This window comes from Podarcis filfolensis (genome assembly GCF_964270895.1).
Source record: "Podarcis filfolensis genome assembly, chromosome: 15".
NCBI classification, from domain to species: domain Eukaryota; kingdom Metazoa; phylum Chordata; class Lepidosauria; order Squamata; family Lacertidae; genus Podarcis; species Podarcis filfolensis.
Window position 1 is genome coordinate 13,062,451 of NC_139618.1, and position 17,555 is coordinate 13,080,005.

The 17,555-nt window shown below is 46.1% G+C and overlaps 1 protein-coding gene across 2 annotated transcripts in view; it reads right to left on the minus strand.

Moving 5' to 3' along the window:
* Window positions 1-17,555, minus strand: part of ZZEF1 (zinc finger ZZ-type and EF-hand domain containing 1) — a 73,182-nt gene that overhangs the window by 22,041 nt on the left and 33,586 nt on the right. For both annotated transcript variants that reach the window (XM_083587333.1, XM_083587334.1), the window contains exons 26-40: window positions 16,331-16,571; window positions 15,365-15,444; window positions 15,019-15,112; window positions 13,848-14,349; window positions 12,707-12,871; window positions 12,185-12,304; window positions 11,274-11,435; window positions 9,393-9,522; window positions 7,491-7,629; window positions 6,090-6,255; window positions 4,931-5,196; window positions 3,918-4,069; window positions 3,055-3,229; window positions 1,256-1,392; window positions 89-363 (exon numbers count right to left, since the gene is read on the minus strand). In XM_083587333.1, coding sequence (XP_083443459.1) covers window positions 89-363; window positions 1,256-1,392; window positions 3,055-3,229; window positions 3,918-4,069; window positions 4,931-5,196; window positions 6,090-6,255; window positions 7,491-7,629; window positions 9,393-9,522; window positions 11,274-11,435; window positions 12,185-12,304; window positions 12,707-12,871; window positions 13,848-14,349; window positions 15,019-15,112; window positions 15,365-15,444; window positions 16,331-16,571 — 2,804 coding nt within the window. The remainder of the gene's footprint in view (window positions 1-88; window positions 364-1,255; window positions 1,393-3,054; window positions 3,230-3,917; window positions 4,070-4,930; window positions 5,197-6,089; window positions 6,256-7,490; window positions 7,630-9,392; window positions 9,523-11,273; window positions 11,436-12,184; window positions 12,305-12,706; window positions 12,872-13,847; window positions 14,350-15,018; window positions 15,113-15,364; window positions 15,445-16,330; window positions 16,572-17,555) is intronic.

Below are 17,555 nucleotides of genomic sequence, written 5' to 3' on the forward strand. Positions count from 1 at the left end.
GCAGGCGGGGAGACCGCCTGCAATAACATCTGCCCACCTACCGTTCCCTATTCCAGGATTAGGCAGAGGAAAACTTTTCTCTATGTACCTGTCCAGGCAAACCGCTCCCAAGCTGAAGAGGAGATGGGTCGTCTTCCATCCTTCCGGCACAGAGGACCCATCGGCAGCAACGAGGCCGTGCTTGGCCGAGAGGACCGTGGTCACGGCAGCGTCTACTTCTGCAGGCATCAGCCTCCGAATCAACTGGCCTAGGAGCCCCAGGGTTAAGTGGTAGGTTTCATTCAAATGGCCGGCATTCGAGATCACAACTTGAAACATGAGCGGGAGGATCTGGTCCAGGTTCATCAGAGACATTGTCGAGTCCTGCAGAGAGGGGAGAAGGGGGCAGGAAATCAGAGGACTGGGGATGTGGTTCATTCCTTTTCTCTGTTTCCAGTTTTTGCCTACTTCCAGCTGGGAATGCACTGCTGGTCTCTCCTGAAATGTGTTTGTAAGGTAAAGGTAAAGGAACCCCTGACCATTAGGTCCAGTCGTGGCCGACTCTGGGGTTGTGGCGCTCATCTCGCTTTATTGGCCGAGGGAGCCAGCGTACAGCTTCCGCGTTATGTGGCCAGCAGGACTAAGCCACTTCTGGCAAACCAGAGCAGCGCACGGAAACGCCGTTTACCTTCCCGCCGGAGCAGTACCTATTTATCTACTTGCACTTTGATGTGATTTCGAACTGCTAGGTTGGCAGGAGCAGGGACCGAGCAACGGGAGCTCACCCCGTCGTGGGGATTCAAACCGCCGACCTTCTGATCGGCAAGTCCTAGGCTCTGTGGTTTAACCCACAGCGCCACCCGTGTCCCAAAACAAATGTGTTTGTAATGGGTGTCAAATCAACACCTGGCCTTCAAGGCAAGAAATGTTCGGAGTCAAGAGCACATAGCTCTTTCCTGTCCTCACTCAGTCTGTTTCCTGCCTTCATCCAAGGTGGGCTGTCTATCCAGCTGTTTATTCACCTCTGCTTTTTACGAGCCCAAGGTGGATGGATCAGCCTCAGGCTGTACCATTCAGCAGTCAGCTGCACTCTCCACACCCAGTTGCAGGTTCAGGTGGTTTGGTGGGGCCCCAAGGATGGGAAAAGGACACCCCCACCGCCCAGTTCTTTGTCAAGCCTCTGCCCTCTTCTCCTCCAGCTGCTTTACCCACTTCCATCTTCGTGCCACCCAGAAACTCCCTGGCTTCCCCTCACCCAGTTTGTGCAGATTCTTACTGATTTCAAGCGAGGCAACATGGCAGCCAGCAACCCAAGAATCCTCTTCTGGGAGCACTCGGCAAATATCTCCTCTTGGCTAGGCATTGCCTTTGCTTCAGCTCGGCATGGAGTCAAAATGTCGGCAACTTCAGCGTCTGTAAAATGAAAGAAAGCAACATAAATTTCTCCAAATTGCAGAACTGTCATTACTGTTGAGGTAGCTGGTTCACAGTGCGCTCCCTCCGCGTGCTTGACTTTCTTTCGCTTTCGGCGCTGACCATGGTGCAGCATTGCATCTGCAATGTGATAACTGTGGTTAGCTTTAACTTTCCTTATGATATTTCCTTATGCCCTGCAAGATCAGACCAGAGGACCATCCGGTCCAAGAGTCCTGTTTCCTACAGCAACCAACCAGATGCCCCTGGGAAGCCCCTCGCAGGAAATGAGTACATCATGGTTATTCACCAGCAGGTGGTATTGAGAGGCATGTCTCAGATTCCTGAGGATACAGCCATGGATTGATCTTTGAGTACACTGTCAGCAATATGCTGGTATCACACAGCTCTACTTCTCTTTTATATCTGCAGGTGAGAAAATGGATGTGCTGGACCGTTCTCTTGCCTTGGTAATGGACTGGATCGGAGCCAACAAACCGAAGCTCAAACCAAGTACAACTGAGCCACTGTTAGTGGGTGGTTCCCTAGAACGAATGGATGAGAGGTGGCCTGCCCTTGATGGGCTTACACTCCATCTGAAGGAGCAGGTACATAGCTTAGGGATACTCCTTTGCTGTCGCTGGAAGCTCAGGTGGCATCAGCTTCGGCTGGCAGTCCCGCGGTGCCACTATCTGGACAGGGATAGCCTATCTTCTGTTGCCTATGCTCTGGTAACCTCGTAAGTTAGATTGCTGCTACGCATTATACCACCTCTCCCCATATGAACCAACCCAGACCCTGTGATCATCACCTGAGAGCCTTCTTGTGTCTCCCACACAAGAGCCCCAGAGTGTGGCTCCCCACTTATGGACTGCTCTCCCCAGGGAACCTCGCCTGGCATCTTCATTATACAGCTTTAGGCACCAGGCAAAAGTGGTTGTTTCTTATAACTAAGCCTTTGTCTGATTAACATTCTATGTCCTTCTCAATGTGTTTGTAGGAGGGTGGTGGTGGTTTTTGATTTGTTCTTGTTCTTATTATGTATTTTGTGTTCTCGTTTTGTATGTTTATGTTGTGATCCTCAGATGCAAGGCGGGCTACAAATTTAATAAATAATAATAATAATAATAATAACCCCTTTAAAAGTCCTCTAAGTTGGTGCAATGCATGGTGTGAAGCAGCACTTCTTCGAAGCATCTAGCCTCAATTTAGCCAGTCCTCCAAGCCACCTGCACTCCCAAGCACAGCATCACTTCCTATTTGCAATTTAGTGCTAATCAAGGCGTACTGCAATGTTCATATTGGTAAACTATGACTAGCACTTACCTTTCCTCTATTAAGTTCTCTGAACATGCATAAACTTCTGCTCAGAAATTATTCCCTCTCCTTCCACCAACTAATTTCTCCACATTTAAGATAAATATAGTTTGTAAGGCTGCTGGCTAGGGTGTCTTGAAAGCCACTTGGTACATTTTAGGCAATTTAAAAATGATTACTATCGACTATATGTTATTACCAGCTGCAGGCACAAAGTAATTCTGATGCTAAACAATGGCAGAGCCACCAACTTAGAAGAAACACGTTCAAATGATAAAGGAGAAAGACATTTAAAAGCAGAGTAGTGACTTGTAATTCCAGGAACCGAAAAGAAGTAATCTTTACCTGCAGATACAGATTCCTTCGCTTGAAAATCTGAATTAAGGGCAAGCTTCTCTCTTTCTTGTATTACCACCTCTTTCTTCAGCGGAAGGCCATTGGAGGGCTTGCCCTCCGTTTTCACTTTCTGCCCTCGTTCGGTATCTGCAGAGGCCTGGATTTCATCAGCGTTTCCATTCCCCTACAAATAAAGGAGAGGTGAAAATTGCAACAGTGCTCTTATGCAGTTGGCAAGCCTGACTTGTCAAAAGCTAAAACAAGCAACAGGTTGGAGCACCTGAATTGGTGCGCTTGCCATGTTCCTCATGAGATGAGACCTTCGATTTCTACACTTTTGAACTATTAGCTATCAGCCTGAAATTACCACAAATACACAAAACCAAGGTGAAGTCAGATTCAGGCCCTGGGAAGCCATCATTCATTCCACCCACCTCTCATGTCTCTTTGTTAACTAAAATAGGATTCTTCATCAATAACAATATTCACATGTGAAGGTATACCACTGTTAATCGTTTGCTGTGAATGTGGAGCTCACTCCCACCTTCTAGAAAACAGGAGTCAACATCCTCCTGTTCTGCCTTATCTGCTTATAAGCTGCAAGAATCTGCAGTGCAGGGCAGCTTTTGCCTACCCGGTATATCCTACAGCTGTTTTGGTTTATAACTCACAGCAGACCAAGCCAGCATGGCCACAGGATGCTGGGGCTGAAGAGAGTTGTAGTCCAAAACATCTGGAAGGTACCATGTACACAGAAGTTGGTATAGGCAGTCATTATAGCTGCAGAGAATCATAAAAAGCAACACCAAAAGAGGGACCAGTTTGAAGCCTCTTTTGTTTACATTGAAGCATTTTTAAAAATATATATTTACGTTGCAGTGGGTGAAAGATGCAGATGTTGCCTTATCGGTTTCCATGGCTCTCTCACTAGTACCGTCTGTGGAATTTTCAACTGATAGTATCCCCTTTTCAGGTAAAGATTCACTTTCTGGCAACATGCAGAGCAGAGCGAGGCTTTTCAAACCTGGGTGTGGGGGAAGGAAGATAAGATGATCCAAAAGCAGAACATGAATGGACCAGATCCTAAATGTGTACTGGGATGAGGGTGGAGGAAATCCAACTCTCATCATAATTAGAGCAAGTTCTGGAACCTGAGGGTTAAGAAAATAAACTCTCTGCCTCCCTCACCCCTCAGCAGTGTTCAAGAATCCAGACCAGCTCATATGGGGTTTACTGCCACTGCTGAAAGCCTCCCTTCCAAATTATCCTATTCCCTAGCCACCAGGGATGGGGAAAGGCAGCCTTATGGACTGAACAGCCCACACTGGGTAGAGAGTAGTTTAGCAAAAAGAGCAGTGCAGGTACAACGTGTTTTGACCGTGGGGTTTTTAAATGCTGGAAGAGGGTGTCCCAACAACCCACCAATCCTTTATTATTTAAATTTCTTAGCCACTTTTTTTCTATGGCAACTCAAAGTGACTGACAATATTTTAATCAAAAAACACATACACCGGCAAAAAACCAACACTCCTACGATAAAGCATCCCACCGATGCAAAATGTTAACCTCTGCAATCTCCATCCTGAAACGGAATTCAGATGCAGACCTTATGGCAGGGTGCAGGGATCCCCTAGTCCTCCATACGCTGCTGAACTACACTTCCCATCAGCCTCAGCAGGCATGAACAGTGGCCACGGATGAGGGGAGTTGTAGTCCAGTAACAACCAGAGGGCCAATGGCTCCCCGCTCCTACCTTACAGCTTTATATCAAAGCAACAGGCCTTAGCGCGGGGGCAGAATCTATGCCTGGGATAAGCGATGTGTCGTCTCCCATTCCCACCGATGTTCTGCCCTGGGTCTGAGCAGCCATCCCCATGTCCTTCACCTTTCCCATGCTGCACTTTCATCAAGCAGTCCCCAATCAGCTGGATGCACTGCTGCTGCAGGGCCCTGGCGTGGGCGACGACCTGGGGGTCAAGCGCCTCCTCGCCATCCCCTTGCTTGCCGCTCGACAAGTCGGCGCTGTAGAGAGCCAGAGCAGAGAACAGCAGCCAAGAGTAGTTGTGAAGGTAAGGCTGGATGAGCCGATGGCGGTCACTGATCCGGATGGTCATCATCGGGTGCGCTGTGACGCTGTGGGTGGGCAGGTGGCTAAAATGGAGGCGAGGAGGGAAGAAAAGTAGAACTTCTCATTACGATGGATGGCTGGCACTGCTACTAGTAAAATGTCAACAGGATGCATGTGACTCCCTCTAGGCGCAAAGCGGGGTTGTGCTCTGTGGGGCGCATGCACACAATACAAGTCTCTGCAACCTGGACTGTCATCTTCTTTCTTGCTTATTTTCTGAAAATGTTTACAACATACAATCCTCGTATGCTCCCAACCCCCTCAAAAGTACTGCTCCATCCATATGGGCTCTGCACAGTTCCTGGCACTGGAAACAAATTCACAGGGCAAGGATGTAGAGGTACCCTATTCCTAATGTGTCAGATTAGTAGGTTCAGGGGCGGGGTGTTCATAAAAGAAACCAGGTACATCCGGCAAGCGTGTGGGCTCCCCACCCCTGACTCAAGCTAGACTGGGAGAAGCGCTGAGCAAATTGCACCTGTGGATTAGCCACAATTTGCCCCCACCCCTCCACCTGATAATGCCAAAAAGTAAAGGTAAAGGGACCCCTGACCATTAGGCCGACTCTGGGGCTGTGGCGCTCATCTCGCTTTACTGGCCAAGGGAGCCAGCGTACAGCTTCCGGGTCATGTGGCCAACATGACTAAGCCGCTTCTGGCGAACCAGAGCAGTGCACGGAAACGCTTCCCGCCGGAGTGGTACCTATTTATCTACTTGCACTTTGACGTGCTTTCAAACTGCTAGGTTGGCAGGAGCAGGGACCGAGCAACAGCAGCTCACCCCATTGCGGGGATTCGAACCACCGACCTTCTGATCGGCAAGTCCTAGGCTCTGTGGTTTTAAAATCCCAAAGTAGGGGTGCCCAATTCCCAAGCGTGATCCCGTTAAGATTCAGAAGGTTGTGAAGGCACAGTACCTCTCAGAGTACTTCTTGGCGGAGTAACACCCAAAGCAAAGGTCAAAATCTTCGCACACGTTGCAGTTCATGCGCTGCCCAACAATAATGCCCTGGCAGTGGTCGCAGGCATATTCCATGTTGACCATGTCATGGTTCGCCTCGTGGCCTTCGGGTCTCACTCCGCCTACATGGGATGCAAAGGGACAGCAATGGGTGTTCAAAGCAGCCATTGTTTGTTCAATCTCTACACCACTCTTGCAGCAGAACTGTTGAATAAAGCCGTTTCCTCAGCCACTGCTGCCTAGTACCTTCCAGATGTTCTGGACTACAGCTCCCATCAGCCTCAGCCAGCACAGAGGGGCGTACACTGTACTGGTAAACATCCGGAGGGCACCAGGTTGGCAAAGGCTGATATATTCTGATTTCTCTTTCTTAAACAGGCTTAAAAATAACGCTTTGGGGTGCACACTCAGTGTCTTTGCATGGGCCAAGAGCCAGAAGGTTCAAAGTCGTTGCTGGTAGGACTTTTGAATGGCAAAAAAACGAGATGTTTTGCTTGCATGGAAAATGCCCTGCTGGATGTGACCAAAGACACATTTAGGTTCCATCGGCAGCCTGTTGGGCGTCTCCAGGAAACTTGTGTGAGACGAAAAAGCAGCACTTCTTCTCCACTGCATCTGGTATTCTGAAGTTTACTGCTTTGGGCCATGGAGGTTCCATTTAAGTATCATGACTTATCACCTGAAGAGGCCAAGGCTCCAGTTCAAAGCCTGTCTTTGACACTTCCGGGTCCCCTTGGAGCAGAGAAATGGGGAGCTGGTGGCCCTCCAGATATCGCTAGAATGCAGCTCCCATCAGCCCCAGCCTGTATGGCCAAGGGTCAGGGATGAGGGAAGTTGTAGTCCAACGACATCTGGAGGGCCACAGCTTCTTTATCACTGCCCAAAAACACAAATAAGCTTGGGTTGATGCGAGTTGGGAGTTTAGAGAATAGCTAGAGGGCTGCAGGTTCCCCATTCTTGCCCCCAGAAATAGAAAGAAGAGAGAGTGAAGGGAAAGGAAGTGAGTAGATAACTTGAAGTCCCTCTTCTCTGCTGGGAAAATGGACCAGAAGTAGTTGATGAATGTGCTGGGAATCCACATAACATCAGTCCATCTATACACATACATACCACTACCTGCAAATTATAGTATTTCCATGTTTTACACCCTACTCCTCCTTTTTCTTGTGTGGACAATATTGCCTGTTTCAAAATTCAGAAAACTGGTGCCATTTTTTCTTTTTTAAGTTAATGCAAAAGGATCTCCTTGGATGTCTACTTTTAAAAAAAAAAAAGGAAAAGAAAGATGTTAAACTACAGAAAACTGAGCACCCCCCTTTGAAGAAGAAACGATGCCATTTCTGGCTAACCAGCTTACCCAAAAAGCACGTTTTGCAAAGATCCATGTCGTTGCACTGCAAGCAGCGGTAACGATGCCAAGGAGCGATCTCATCGCACCCGTCACAGGATATGTCCACGTGTAACAGGTCACAGTAGCGGGCAATGAACATGTGCATCTGGAACGAGACATGGAAATGCTTTTCATGGGCTTGCTTTGCAGAAAACTTTAAACAATAAAATGCCACCATCTTGGCTCTGCCATCATCTGTAGCATGGGCAGATCAATATATTTCTGATAGAAACCACTGAATTGTAGAGTTATTCTTAAATGCATATTTTTAATGAACATTTTGCTTCGTCTTTGAGCTTTGAACAGTACTGCAAAATCCAGAGAAGTGCAAAATCCGAGAGATAATTGTGTTCCAAGCCACAATTAACTTCAGGAGGTGCAGCATCAGGTCAGTCCACATCAGAATATACAAGAAAATTAATTCCATGCAAGCTACAATGCCTCTAGATCAGGCATTTCCGACAGCTCGATCGCGGGGCGCCCTTGGTTGATCGTTCCCCCCCCCCAAAAAAAGCTAAAAAAGCTTTGGGTCTTCCTTGCCCAAAGAAACGCAACAACCTTTGGGTCTTCCTCCCCAAAAATCCAATGAGTAGATCACTGCCAGTTATTTTATAGTGGGAGTAGATCGCTGTCTCCTGGGAGTTGGACATGCCTGCTCTAGATAATGGAACAGGAACTGGGAAGAAAGCCCATCACAGGGAAACATCAGGTGGGAAGAACATGAGTTTTGCAAAGCCTGGAGGGCTTTGGAAAGAAAGCAGATGGGTGCAGAATTGCTTCTCAGAGTTTTGCTCTCTCTCTCTGCACAAACAGCGCTCTCAATTAATGCCAAGAGAGAACTTGGTTTCAACCCCAAGGAGGCTTCTGCTTCTAAGAGCCAATTCAGGTGCAGCCTACAGTAATATTTTGAAGTAGTATCATGAGCATATACAACTCTTCCAGGTACAAACAAAGCTGGTTACACACTCCCCGCACCCCCAGATTCAAAGCTATCCTTTGAGTGAGCAATATTTTGGAACTTAGAAGTACCTAGCAGGCACATTCTGAGTTCCCAACTCCATCCGCCTATCAGTGTTTTCAACCAATGACTAAAATGTGTTTTTTTAGTCATGCTGCTGGTTCATTAAAGTAGCTCTGTGAAAGGGTTTTAAACCAGCTGAATCACATATTTTAATGCATTTCTGGTATTCTCCTCCCGACCCTGCCCCCATTTTGAAAGTTTCACAATGATTGTTGTCGTTTAGTCGTGTCCGACTCTTCGTGACCCCATGGACCAGAGCACGGCAGGCACTCTTTGTCCATGGAGTTTTTTTGGCAAGGATACTGGAGTGGCTTGCTGGTTCCTGCTCCATTCACAATCATGATAATATACTAATGTTGTTCTTATATGGTTGTTTTTAATTTGCTGGCTTGGGTGGATTTGACCCCAAAAGGCATCTTATAAATATTTAAATGCATAGATAAAATAGAAGGCAAATCAAAAATTGACAGCTAGCTAAAAAGTACAGTAGTAGGAAAATGGAACATAAAAATGCCTTCCGAATCCCAAATGGTGGGGGGGAAAGACTGCACGCTCCCAGAGCCACAGGGTGGACTTCATAGCTCAGCAGGTTTGAAGGAGCATCTTTCAAAGCCAATGTCAGCCATCTGCCTTCTTGTGTTCAGGATACATCCTCCCTTTACCCCATCCCACAATGTCATCTCCAGTTCTCGGAGTAGGGTCCTTGGGCCTCTCGTACGTGCCGCCCCAACCCCTGCCGGCTACAATATGCCCATCCATGCCTGCCCACTCCACCGGCTCTGCCTCCACCTGCTCTACCTCTTGAGCCCTTCCACCAAACCCAGACCAAAAGTTTTCATTCTACTGACCTTCCTCTGCTTCTCTGGATCAGCCTGGCTTATCTTGTCGCACCAGCTTTCAAAGACTCCTTCTTGACACTCGTCCATCCACTCGGAGTTCTGCTTGTAGTCTGCGAGTTCCTCTTCCTCGCTCCACTGGCTAGGAACAAAGGCACAAAATTAAATGCTTTCTACTTAGAACGGCAGGACCAAAACAATGGGGGAAGAGGGGCTGACATGTTTAATGGATTAAAAGCCATTTGATTCAAGTAAAAAGAAGCCTCAGGTTAATATGCTTCCAATATCTTAACTGCAGCCTGACCCTGGTGTTCCAGATTAAGAGCCGAAGAGAAGAATTGTTCAGTGAGTCAACCACAATTATGCAAATTAATTTCATTAATGCACAGGATTGCCCCTGCCCCTTCAATCTGGAGAAAGTAGCAAGCCTGGAAGCTTGGAGGGGGTGGGGCAGGGATATCTCTTCTACAGTCCCGCTGCTCTTTTGAGGGTCTCCATCTCAGGAACGCAACAAGCATAGGTCAATGCGTGGTCAGGGACAAGATCCTGCAACTTAGGGAGAATGGAAGGGCCCTGAGAACACCGCACCACTGAGGGAGTCCTTTAATGCCCTGGTTTGTGGGGTGCCCTCACCAGACAGGCTTACTTAGTGCTCTGCTGTCAACCTTTCAGCACCAAGGGAAGACCTTTTCATTTCCCCAAGTTCCAGCATTTTTAAAAACTGTTTTCTGTTGTTGTTTTGCTATTCAAGGTTTTATCTCTATGTTCTATTTTTAAAACTCAAGTCAACTATTTTTCACACTTTCACATGAGCACATTTGTTAATGGGTGGCACAGAAAAACTTGCTGTACTCCCGTTTGTTTTCATAATTAGCACAAGCACTAAACCTATCAATTTAACCCTCTTTAGGTTGCCTATTAAAATTAATGCTTTAAAAATAATTTGGTCTTCTTCCAAATAATCTCCTTGGAGTCCCTGCTCTAAGTGTCCCCCACTGAATTATCTGAGGCCAGTAAGGGGGGTTTTTCGGTGCTAGCACCATAGTTATGGAACAGCCTCCCCAGGGAGGTTTGCCCAATGCCAGCTTTGTGATATTTCCAGCAATACCCAGGTCTTTTAAATAGCTGGTGCTGTATGACCTTCTATGTTTTTAAATCTGTGTTCTAACTTTGGAGGAGCAAGGATGCAGGTTTTGATTTCATGGTTTTATGACCTAATTTGCATTTCCAATGAGTTTAGAATTATTTCCTGTTAAACCACAAAGAGAACTTTATGCTGTACTGGAACAGCATACAAATGCCATTAATAAACGGAGTTTTAAAAAGTGGGCTACTCAAATGCCTAGCCCTACCAGAAACTCACAACCCCTACGAGACATAGGAACAAATGTGGAATCCTGCAATGCAGGCAGTTGATATATTAATCCAAACAACAAACATCTCAGTCTCAAAACACTTCAAACACTAGGCTCCCCCACTTAGGGAAAAAAGAAAAACAAGGCAACTGTATTTTTTTAGAGAAAGCCAGCTCTTGTAAGAAACAGTAACTGCTTTGGGAAATATCTTTATTTTGTATTATTTATTCACTCGTCAGATTTCTATCCCACCTTTCAGCCAAGATCCCCTCGAGGCAGTTCTGGGCAATTCCTACAAATGCACAAGCGACTTCCCAGCCAAAATTATTTCACAGGCTTTCAAAGAATCAGAGTTGGAAGGGATCCCAAGGGCGACGTAGTCCAACCCCCTGCATCGCAGGACTCTCAACAGGCGGTCCCCCATCCAATTTGAAACCATACCAGACCCTGCTTAGCTTTGCAAATGTGCTAGTCATTTTGTTGCAGCACCGATAGGAGTGTCAAAGCAAAACAAACCCAGGTACTTGTCCCAACTTACCAAACTATGCTGTCATGTGTACTTATGTTCTCTCGTGACATGTTGATAAGGAGGTGTGGCAGCTGTATATCAACAAAGAAGGAAAGGTCACTTGGCTCCCAACCCATGTCCAAGAGGTGAAGGAGAGACGTCTGCACGCAGGACAAGGCAGGGAGCAACGATCTAAACGAACAGGGAAGACAAACCAGGGCAGCGCAATTAAAACACAGAGGAGCTGCAAGGTTGCAGGTGGCAAAAGCGAAGGAGAAGGGACAAACAGCCTTAATTTCATTTGGGGGGTAAAGGGGGCTATGACCAAAGGAGACAACATGATGGAATTTGCACATAGTGTGGAGGGAAGCAACATTGGAAACAACCTGATTTTTCTCCCTTGTTCATAATACAGAGCCTTTTCTGTGGCTGCTCCCCTACTGCGGAATTCCTTCCCAAGAGAGATCAGACTGACTCCTCCTTCCCCTTGTTATCCTTCTGCCAGCAGGCTAAGCAAGACCTTCCTCTTCAGACAGGCCTTTGAATACTAAGGTGCAGACGAAGACTGACCACTGGGCTGCTGTCAGGGCAAACTGCATTTAAATTGCTGGTTTTAAATGTGTTTTATTAGTTTGCTTTTGTAACTTTTTGTTTTATAAAGTTTTTAACGGCTTTGAGCTGCCCTGAGTCCCAACTTGGGAGAAAGGCAGGATATAAATACCTTAATAAGTAATAAATGATACTCAGAGTGATGCAATAAAATTGATTGATAGTAAGTTATGGGACAATAGGATGTACTCTTCACACAACACCAGGGACAATTATCATGGTGGTTGGAGTAAAGGAGTCTTACAAAAAAAAATAAAGGATCTTGTATGCTTTAAGAGAAAGAAAGAAAGAAAGAAAGAAAGAAAGAAAGAAAGAAAGAAAGAGGTCCATACTTCTCATCGAGGTCGTTAAATCCTTTCAGAGCGTTGACCAAAAAGAGAAGAAGCTGGTAGTAAGATTCCCGTATTTCCCGGTGCAGCTCAGCCCCACAGCCTTCCAAGTGTGCAAAATAGCTGGAAAAGAAGATATATAGGCTGCTGAATTGCATTTTATAAGCCTGCCATTGTGTAATATGCCCCAACAACCATAGCTACTTCAATCTACCATTGCACTGACACCAGAGCAGAGGGGCAATGAGAAGAACCAAAACGAAGGATTGAATGTGGGTGGGGGAATACATAACTTGAGCTACTCCCAAGATCATCCATTAAAATATGACAGTGCTAAGTGTATGACAGGTTAACCGTATTAAAAAATATTTTTTATTAAATATGCTGGCCTCGGGTACCCCCATCAAAGGTGTAGGCCATACTAAGAATGATAGACCAATGGTTGGACGCATTTCACTCTCTGCTAACCTGAGCTAAAAACGAACAACTGCCTATGCCTGAAGTGCAGCTTCCCACATGTCTTACTTTGTGAAGTCTTTTTGGCAAGCCAGGAGTTCCAGCAGGAAGATGATGCAAGGTGGGGTGAAGCAGTGAGGCTGGCTGAGGGATTCTAGGCACTGGAGGATCATCTTCAGCACTTCCAAGATGCTTTTGGCTTGAGCTTTCCTCAAAGCAAGGACTTTCAGAACACTAGGAGAAACACACACACACTTTCCTATTAAACCTTTTCCTGCATTGGCACAAGGGGACGGTGCATTAACCCACACCAATGAGCTTCTCCGTCAACAGAGAACTGGTGATGTCAAGAAGCCTGGCAAAGTGGCAAGTGGTGGGTATTTATCGAGCAGGACAAAATGTGGCAGCAACACGATGACAACACGCTACATGGCTTTATGGTTTGTTATAACAAATGATCTCTTTCAGCTTCTGCCTTCTGGAAGAAGGTATAAAGGCCAGGACTAGCCGCCTGAGAAACAGTTTCTACGCAAATGCAAATCTGGTTCTAAACGCAGCATAAGGGGTCTCTATAGTATAGTGTATTTTAAAATGGGGTTTCAGAGTTTTTAGGAGTTTTTGAATGTTTTATGTAGTTTTGTAGTAGCTTTATGTAGTTTTGTAGTAGTTTTATGTAGTTTTTCAATTTCATTGTTCTGCATGGGACAATGACAATAAAGATATTGTATATCATCGTATAACAGGGTTTCCTGATATATACACAAAAGCAAGAAACGCTGTCACGTACACTCGCCCACCGGGATGGAATTCTTAACTCAAGAATACATTTCTATACTTTTAAGTACTGTTTAATATACGTAACCCCTAGGCAGTTTATGTAATGTGTTAGAACCAAAAACAAATACTTCTCACAAAACATTCACTGTTGAGTACATATTCTGAGGCAAAACACACCTTGTGCCATACTGCGGTTCCTCGTATCTGACTGGCCACTGTGAGAACAGGATGCTCAACTAGATTGGCCACTGGACTGATCTAGCAGGGCTCTTCTTATGCTCTCACTGTATCCTATTGTTCAGCAATTAGCACCACAAGCCAAGAGGAAGGAGCCGAACAAGCAAATCTCAAACGCCCCTTGAGGTTTTTCTGGAGCCTCTATTTAATGAGATGTCCGGTTTTTCTTACCGGCACAAAATTGGATCTGGCTCACCTTTCATGAGAAAGAGATTGGTCCTTAATGAAGTCCAAGGTGTGTTTCAGGATGGGGTATTTCTCCTTAATGCTGGGCACAGGCTTGGACTCCTCCATGGAGCGGAAGGAGAGGAGTCGGAGCCTCCCGCGGCTGAATGGAGGCTTCCGAGTGGGAGTGGAGGGAGGGGACAAGGCATCTTCTTGCTCCGACAAGTTACTGTCAAGGGATTTGCTTTGGGACGCAGGAGACACTTCTGTCTGCGGCGAGTCTGGCACCTGCTTCCTCTTTGAGCTGGAGGCTGTGGCCTGACCTGCCTCCGGGAAAACAAAACCAGTCACTCCAGAGATGGGGGAAGAATCTGACGCTTGGAAATCCGCTTCAACGACAGAGCTCGTCCTCCGACGTCGGTCTCTGTGGCATCGCCCAAAGTCCTCTGCGTGATCCGTGTCATGGCCTTCTGCCTTGGTCCGTGCAGGCAGAAAACTGAGCAAGAGTTGACTTTTCTGGATGCACTGTTGCGCTGCAATAGAAAGGCAACAAGCGCATCATGAGAGCGGCGCAACTGGGCTCCTCCTGCTCTGTGCATCTCGTATCAACAGATGAAATGTTAAGTATTTCATAAATGCATGGCCTACCTTACAGCTCTCGCTGTAATAATAATAATAATAATAATAATAATTTATTATTTGTACCCCGCCCATCTGGCTGGGTTTCCCCAGCCACTCTGGGGAGCTTCCACAAAGACCAAAAATACACTAAGATATCACACATTAAAAACTTCCCTTAAGATGTCTTCTGAATGTCAGGTAGTTGTTTATCTCTTTGACATCTCATGGGAGGGCGTTCCACAGGGCAGGCGCCACTACCGAGAAGGCCCTCTGCCTGGTTCCCTGTAGCTTTCCTTCTCGCAATGAGGGAACCGCCAGAAGGCTCTCGGCACTGGACCTCAGCATCCGGGCAGAACGATGGGGGTGGAGACGCTCCTTCAGGTATACTGGGCCGAGGCAGTTTAGGGCTTTAAAGGTCAGCACCAACACTTTGAATTGTGCTCGGAAACGTACTGGGAACCAATGTAGTGTGAGCACTTCCTGCCTCGGATGCCAGGGGGTGATACTGATCGATGTGGCTGTCTGCCACCCATGGGAAAAGCAAGAGGAGCAAAGAGAGGCAGAAGCACAATGACACTTACCAAGGGTCTCCGGGTTCACCTCGCTCACCTCAGCAGTCTGCTTCTCCTCCCCATCATTTCCCTGGTTCACGAGGAACTTCTGTTTCATTTCTAGCTGTAGAAATACACATATTTTTAAAAGAGTTTAAAGTACTTTCAAAATTTGCCAAGGTGTCCCTGGTGGATGGAGGGGGTAGGGGGACAGCACATTTGATGCTACTTAAATGAACTCAGATGCTTAAAATAATCTTTTAGAGGGATTTCTTTGCCCAGCAATGCTGAGACCAACTCAGGAAATGAGGAACAAATGGGGGGAATTGTATAGCAGCCATTTTCTGGGCCCCAGGGTAAAGAGAGGAAATCTTACCATCCATATTCTGATCCCGTCAGCCAGGGAATATACTTGTGCAAACTCTTCGCCCAAAGGCGTTTTGCCTCCACTGTTGACTGTGGGGAAAGGAAGAAAAGAAGAGACTTCTAAGCCAACTTGGAGGTGTAACGAAAGAACTGCGGAGGCCACAGTGGACCTCTGCCACCACCTCAAATCAATAAAAGAAACGTGGTTGTCTTAGGGCCAGTTTATACGAACAATGGAACTGAGGGCCAAAAATCTCCCTGGACTGGATCAACTTCAGCCTGCAGGTGGAAGATCAAATGTTTGATGACTGCATAGCTGCAGAGGGTAAGGGTGGAGTGGGAAACAATCTGCCCAGCTCACAGAAACTTTGACAAAGAGAATAGCTCTCTGAAACATTTTTCTATACACAGGGGACATTGGTCCCCACCTACCATACAGCATGGAGTGGTTTGCCACTTGTTTCTGCTGCTTGTATAAAATGGCACCCTAGGCTCACTTTTGTATAAAAATACTTCCGTAGAGACAATGTCATAAAATATCAGGGTGGTGTACAACTAAAACACCATTTAGGGCAATACAAATGATTATTCAATTGACTGGCTAATCAATTTAAACAGCTGCAAAGGCATGGCAGCATAAAGAGGTCTCTGAGAGATGCCTGAAAGTCAAAAGCAAGGGTGCCTGCCCCACCTCTGCTCCACATCACGGGGCCAGTGACACTAAATGCCCAACTTTCAGCGGAGGTCAGTCAGGCCTCTGGAACACACAAAGGGAAACTCAACTCGCCCTGAGTTTTTCCACGTGTGTTATTCAAACTAAGGGGCTGTAGGTTTTTCAGATGTACATAAAATTGATGCAAGCAAAGTTGTAAATATTATTTAGAAAGAATGGACAAGCCACACTTTTACAACTGAATCATGTAAATATGAGCAGTCATCTTCACTGTGAATGTATGTTCACTAAGGTAGGAGTTACCATATTTCTGAAGCTTCCCATACAAATCTGGAGAGAGATAGACCAGAGCAGCAAATGTAGACTGGACAGCTTGATCAATAGTGGAACCAGCAACTATATCAGTCTTTGGGGCCTGTTTTTTACATGCCTGTACGAGTCCTTTGAAAAGCTCAGAATTTGGCCCACAGAACTCCTGGGCAGAGTCTGACTTTGCGAAGTCAAGGAGAAAATTATGACAGTTGTTGGCATGAGAGTTTGTGGCCTGAAAAGAAGATTAGAAGAGATTTAGCTGGTAACAGTACACTGTGGTTTAGTGTTACAAGAATGAGCTTTGTCTGCCCTGTATCTGGGCTCATACGCTCTCCCTTCCCCCTCTGGCATAGTCACAAAGAGACAAGAATCTTCCACTTCCATTTTATATTAACCGTAGTTTAGTGTGTCATCTGAACCCTAAACTGTGATTAGTGAGAACAAGCCAGCTTCGATTAAATTGTTTGAAGGTGGCTTTGCTTCCACTAACCATAGTTAAGATTAACCACATTTTGTCTGGGACTGACAACAAAACAAGTCATGGTTAATCAGAAGCTTCCAGGTGTAGTTAAATCGTTCAGTTAAGTTGTATTGAAGAGAAACTGCTAAGTGGAAAGAAAGGAAGGCGATATTTGATGTGACTGGAAGGGAGTAAGCAAGCTATGTTACAGGTAAGAAAACATTTGGAGACATCGAGAAACTTGGAAAATGCAACAAATCATGCTGTAGAAGCTTCAAAGAGAAATGAAGATTAAGCAGTTGTGCAGCAAAGCTGATGGTGTGAAATAAGGCGACAACAAAGGGGTCTAACTGCACATGTCAAATAGTGTTGCTTTAATGATGCTTTAGGACCAAATAAACTAACGTAATGAAGGGAAGGGTTTGATTGTTTTACACTTCTATACCTATGTGTACACTGCGTTTAATTCCTTGGTAGAGACTTCCACATAGGGGGTTCTACCTTGCACGTGCAATCAATAAACGTTATTGAATTCTTCATCTTTTTATTATTGACCCACAGTAAGGGAATCTCCTGACTTCCCCCACACTAAAGTTGTCACAGTTGGACTAGAGGAGAAGCAAGATAAGATGTGAGCCTGGAGAAAAGCTAGGGCTGCTCTCAGTAATGCCAAACTATGATTTAGCTTTACGCTTTAATCGAAAGAAACAGATCCCTAAAGGAGCAGGTGTGCAATCAGGTGCTTCTGGATCCAGC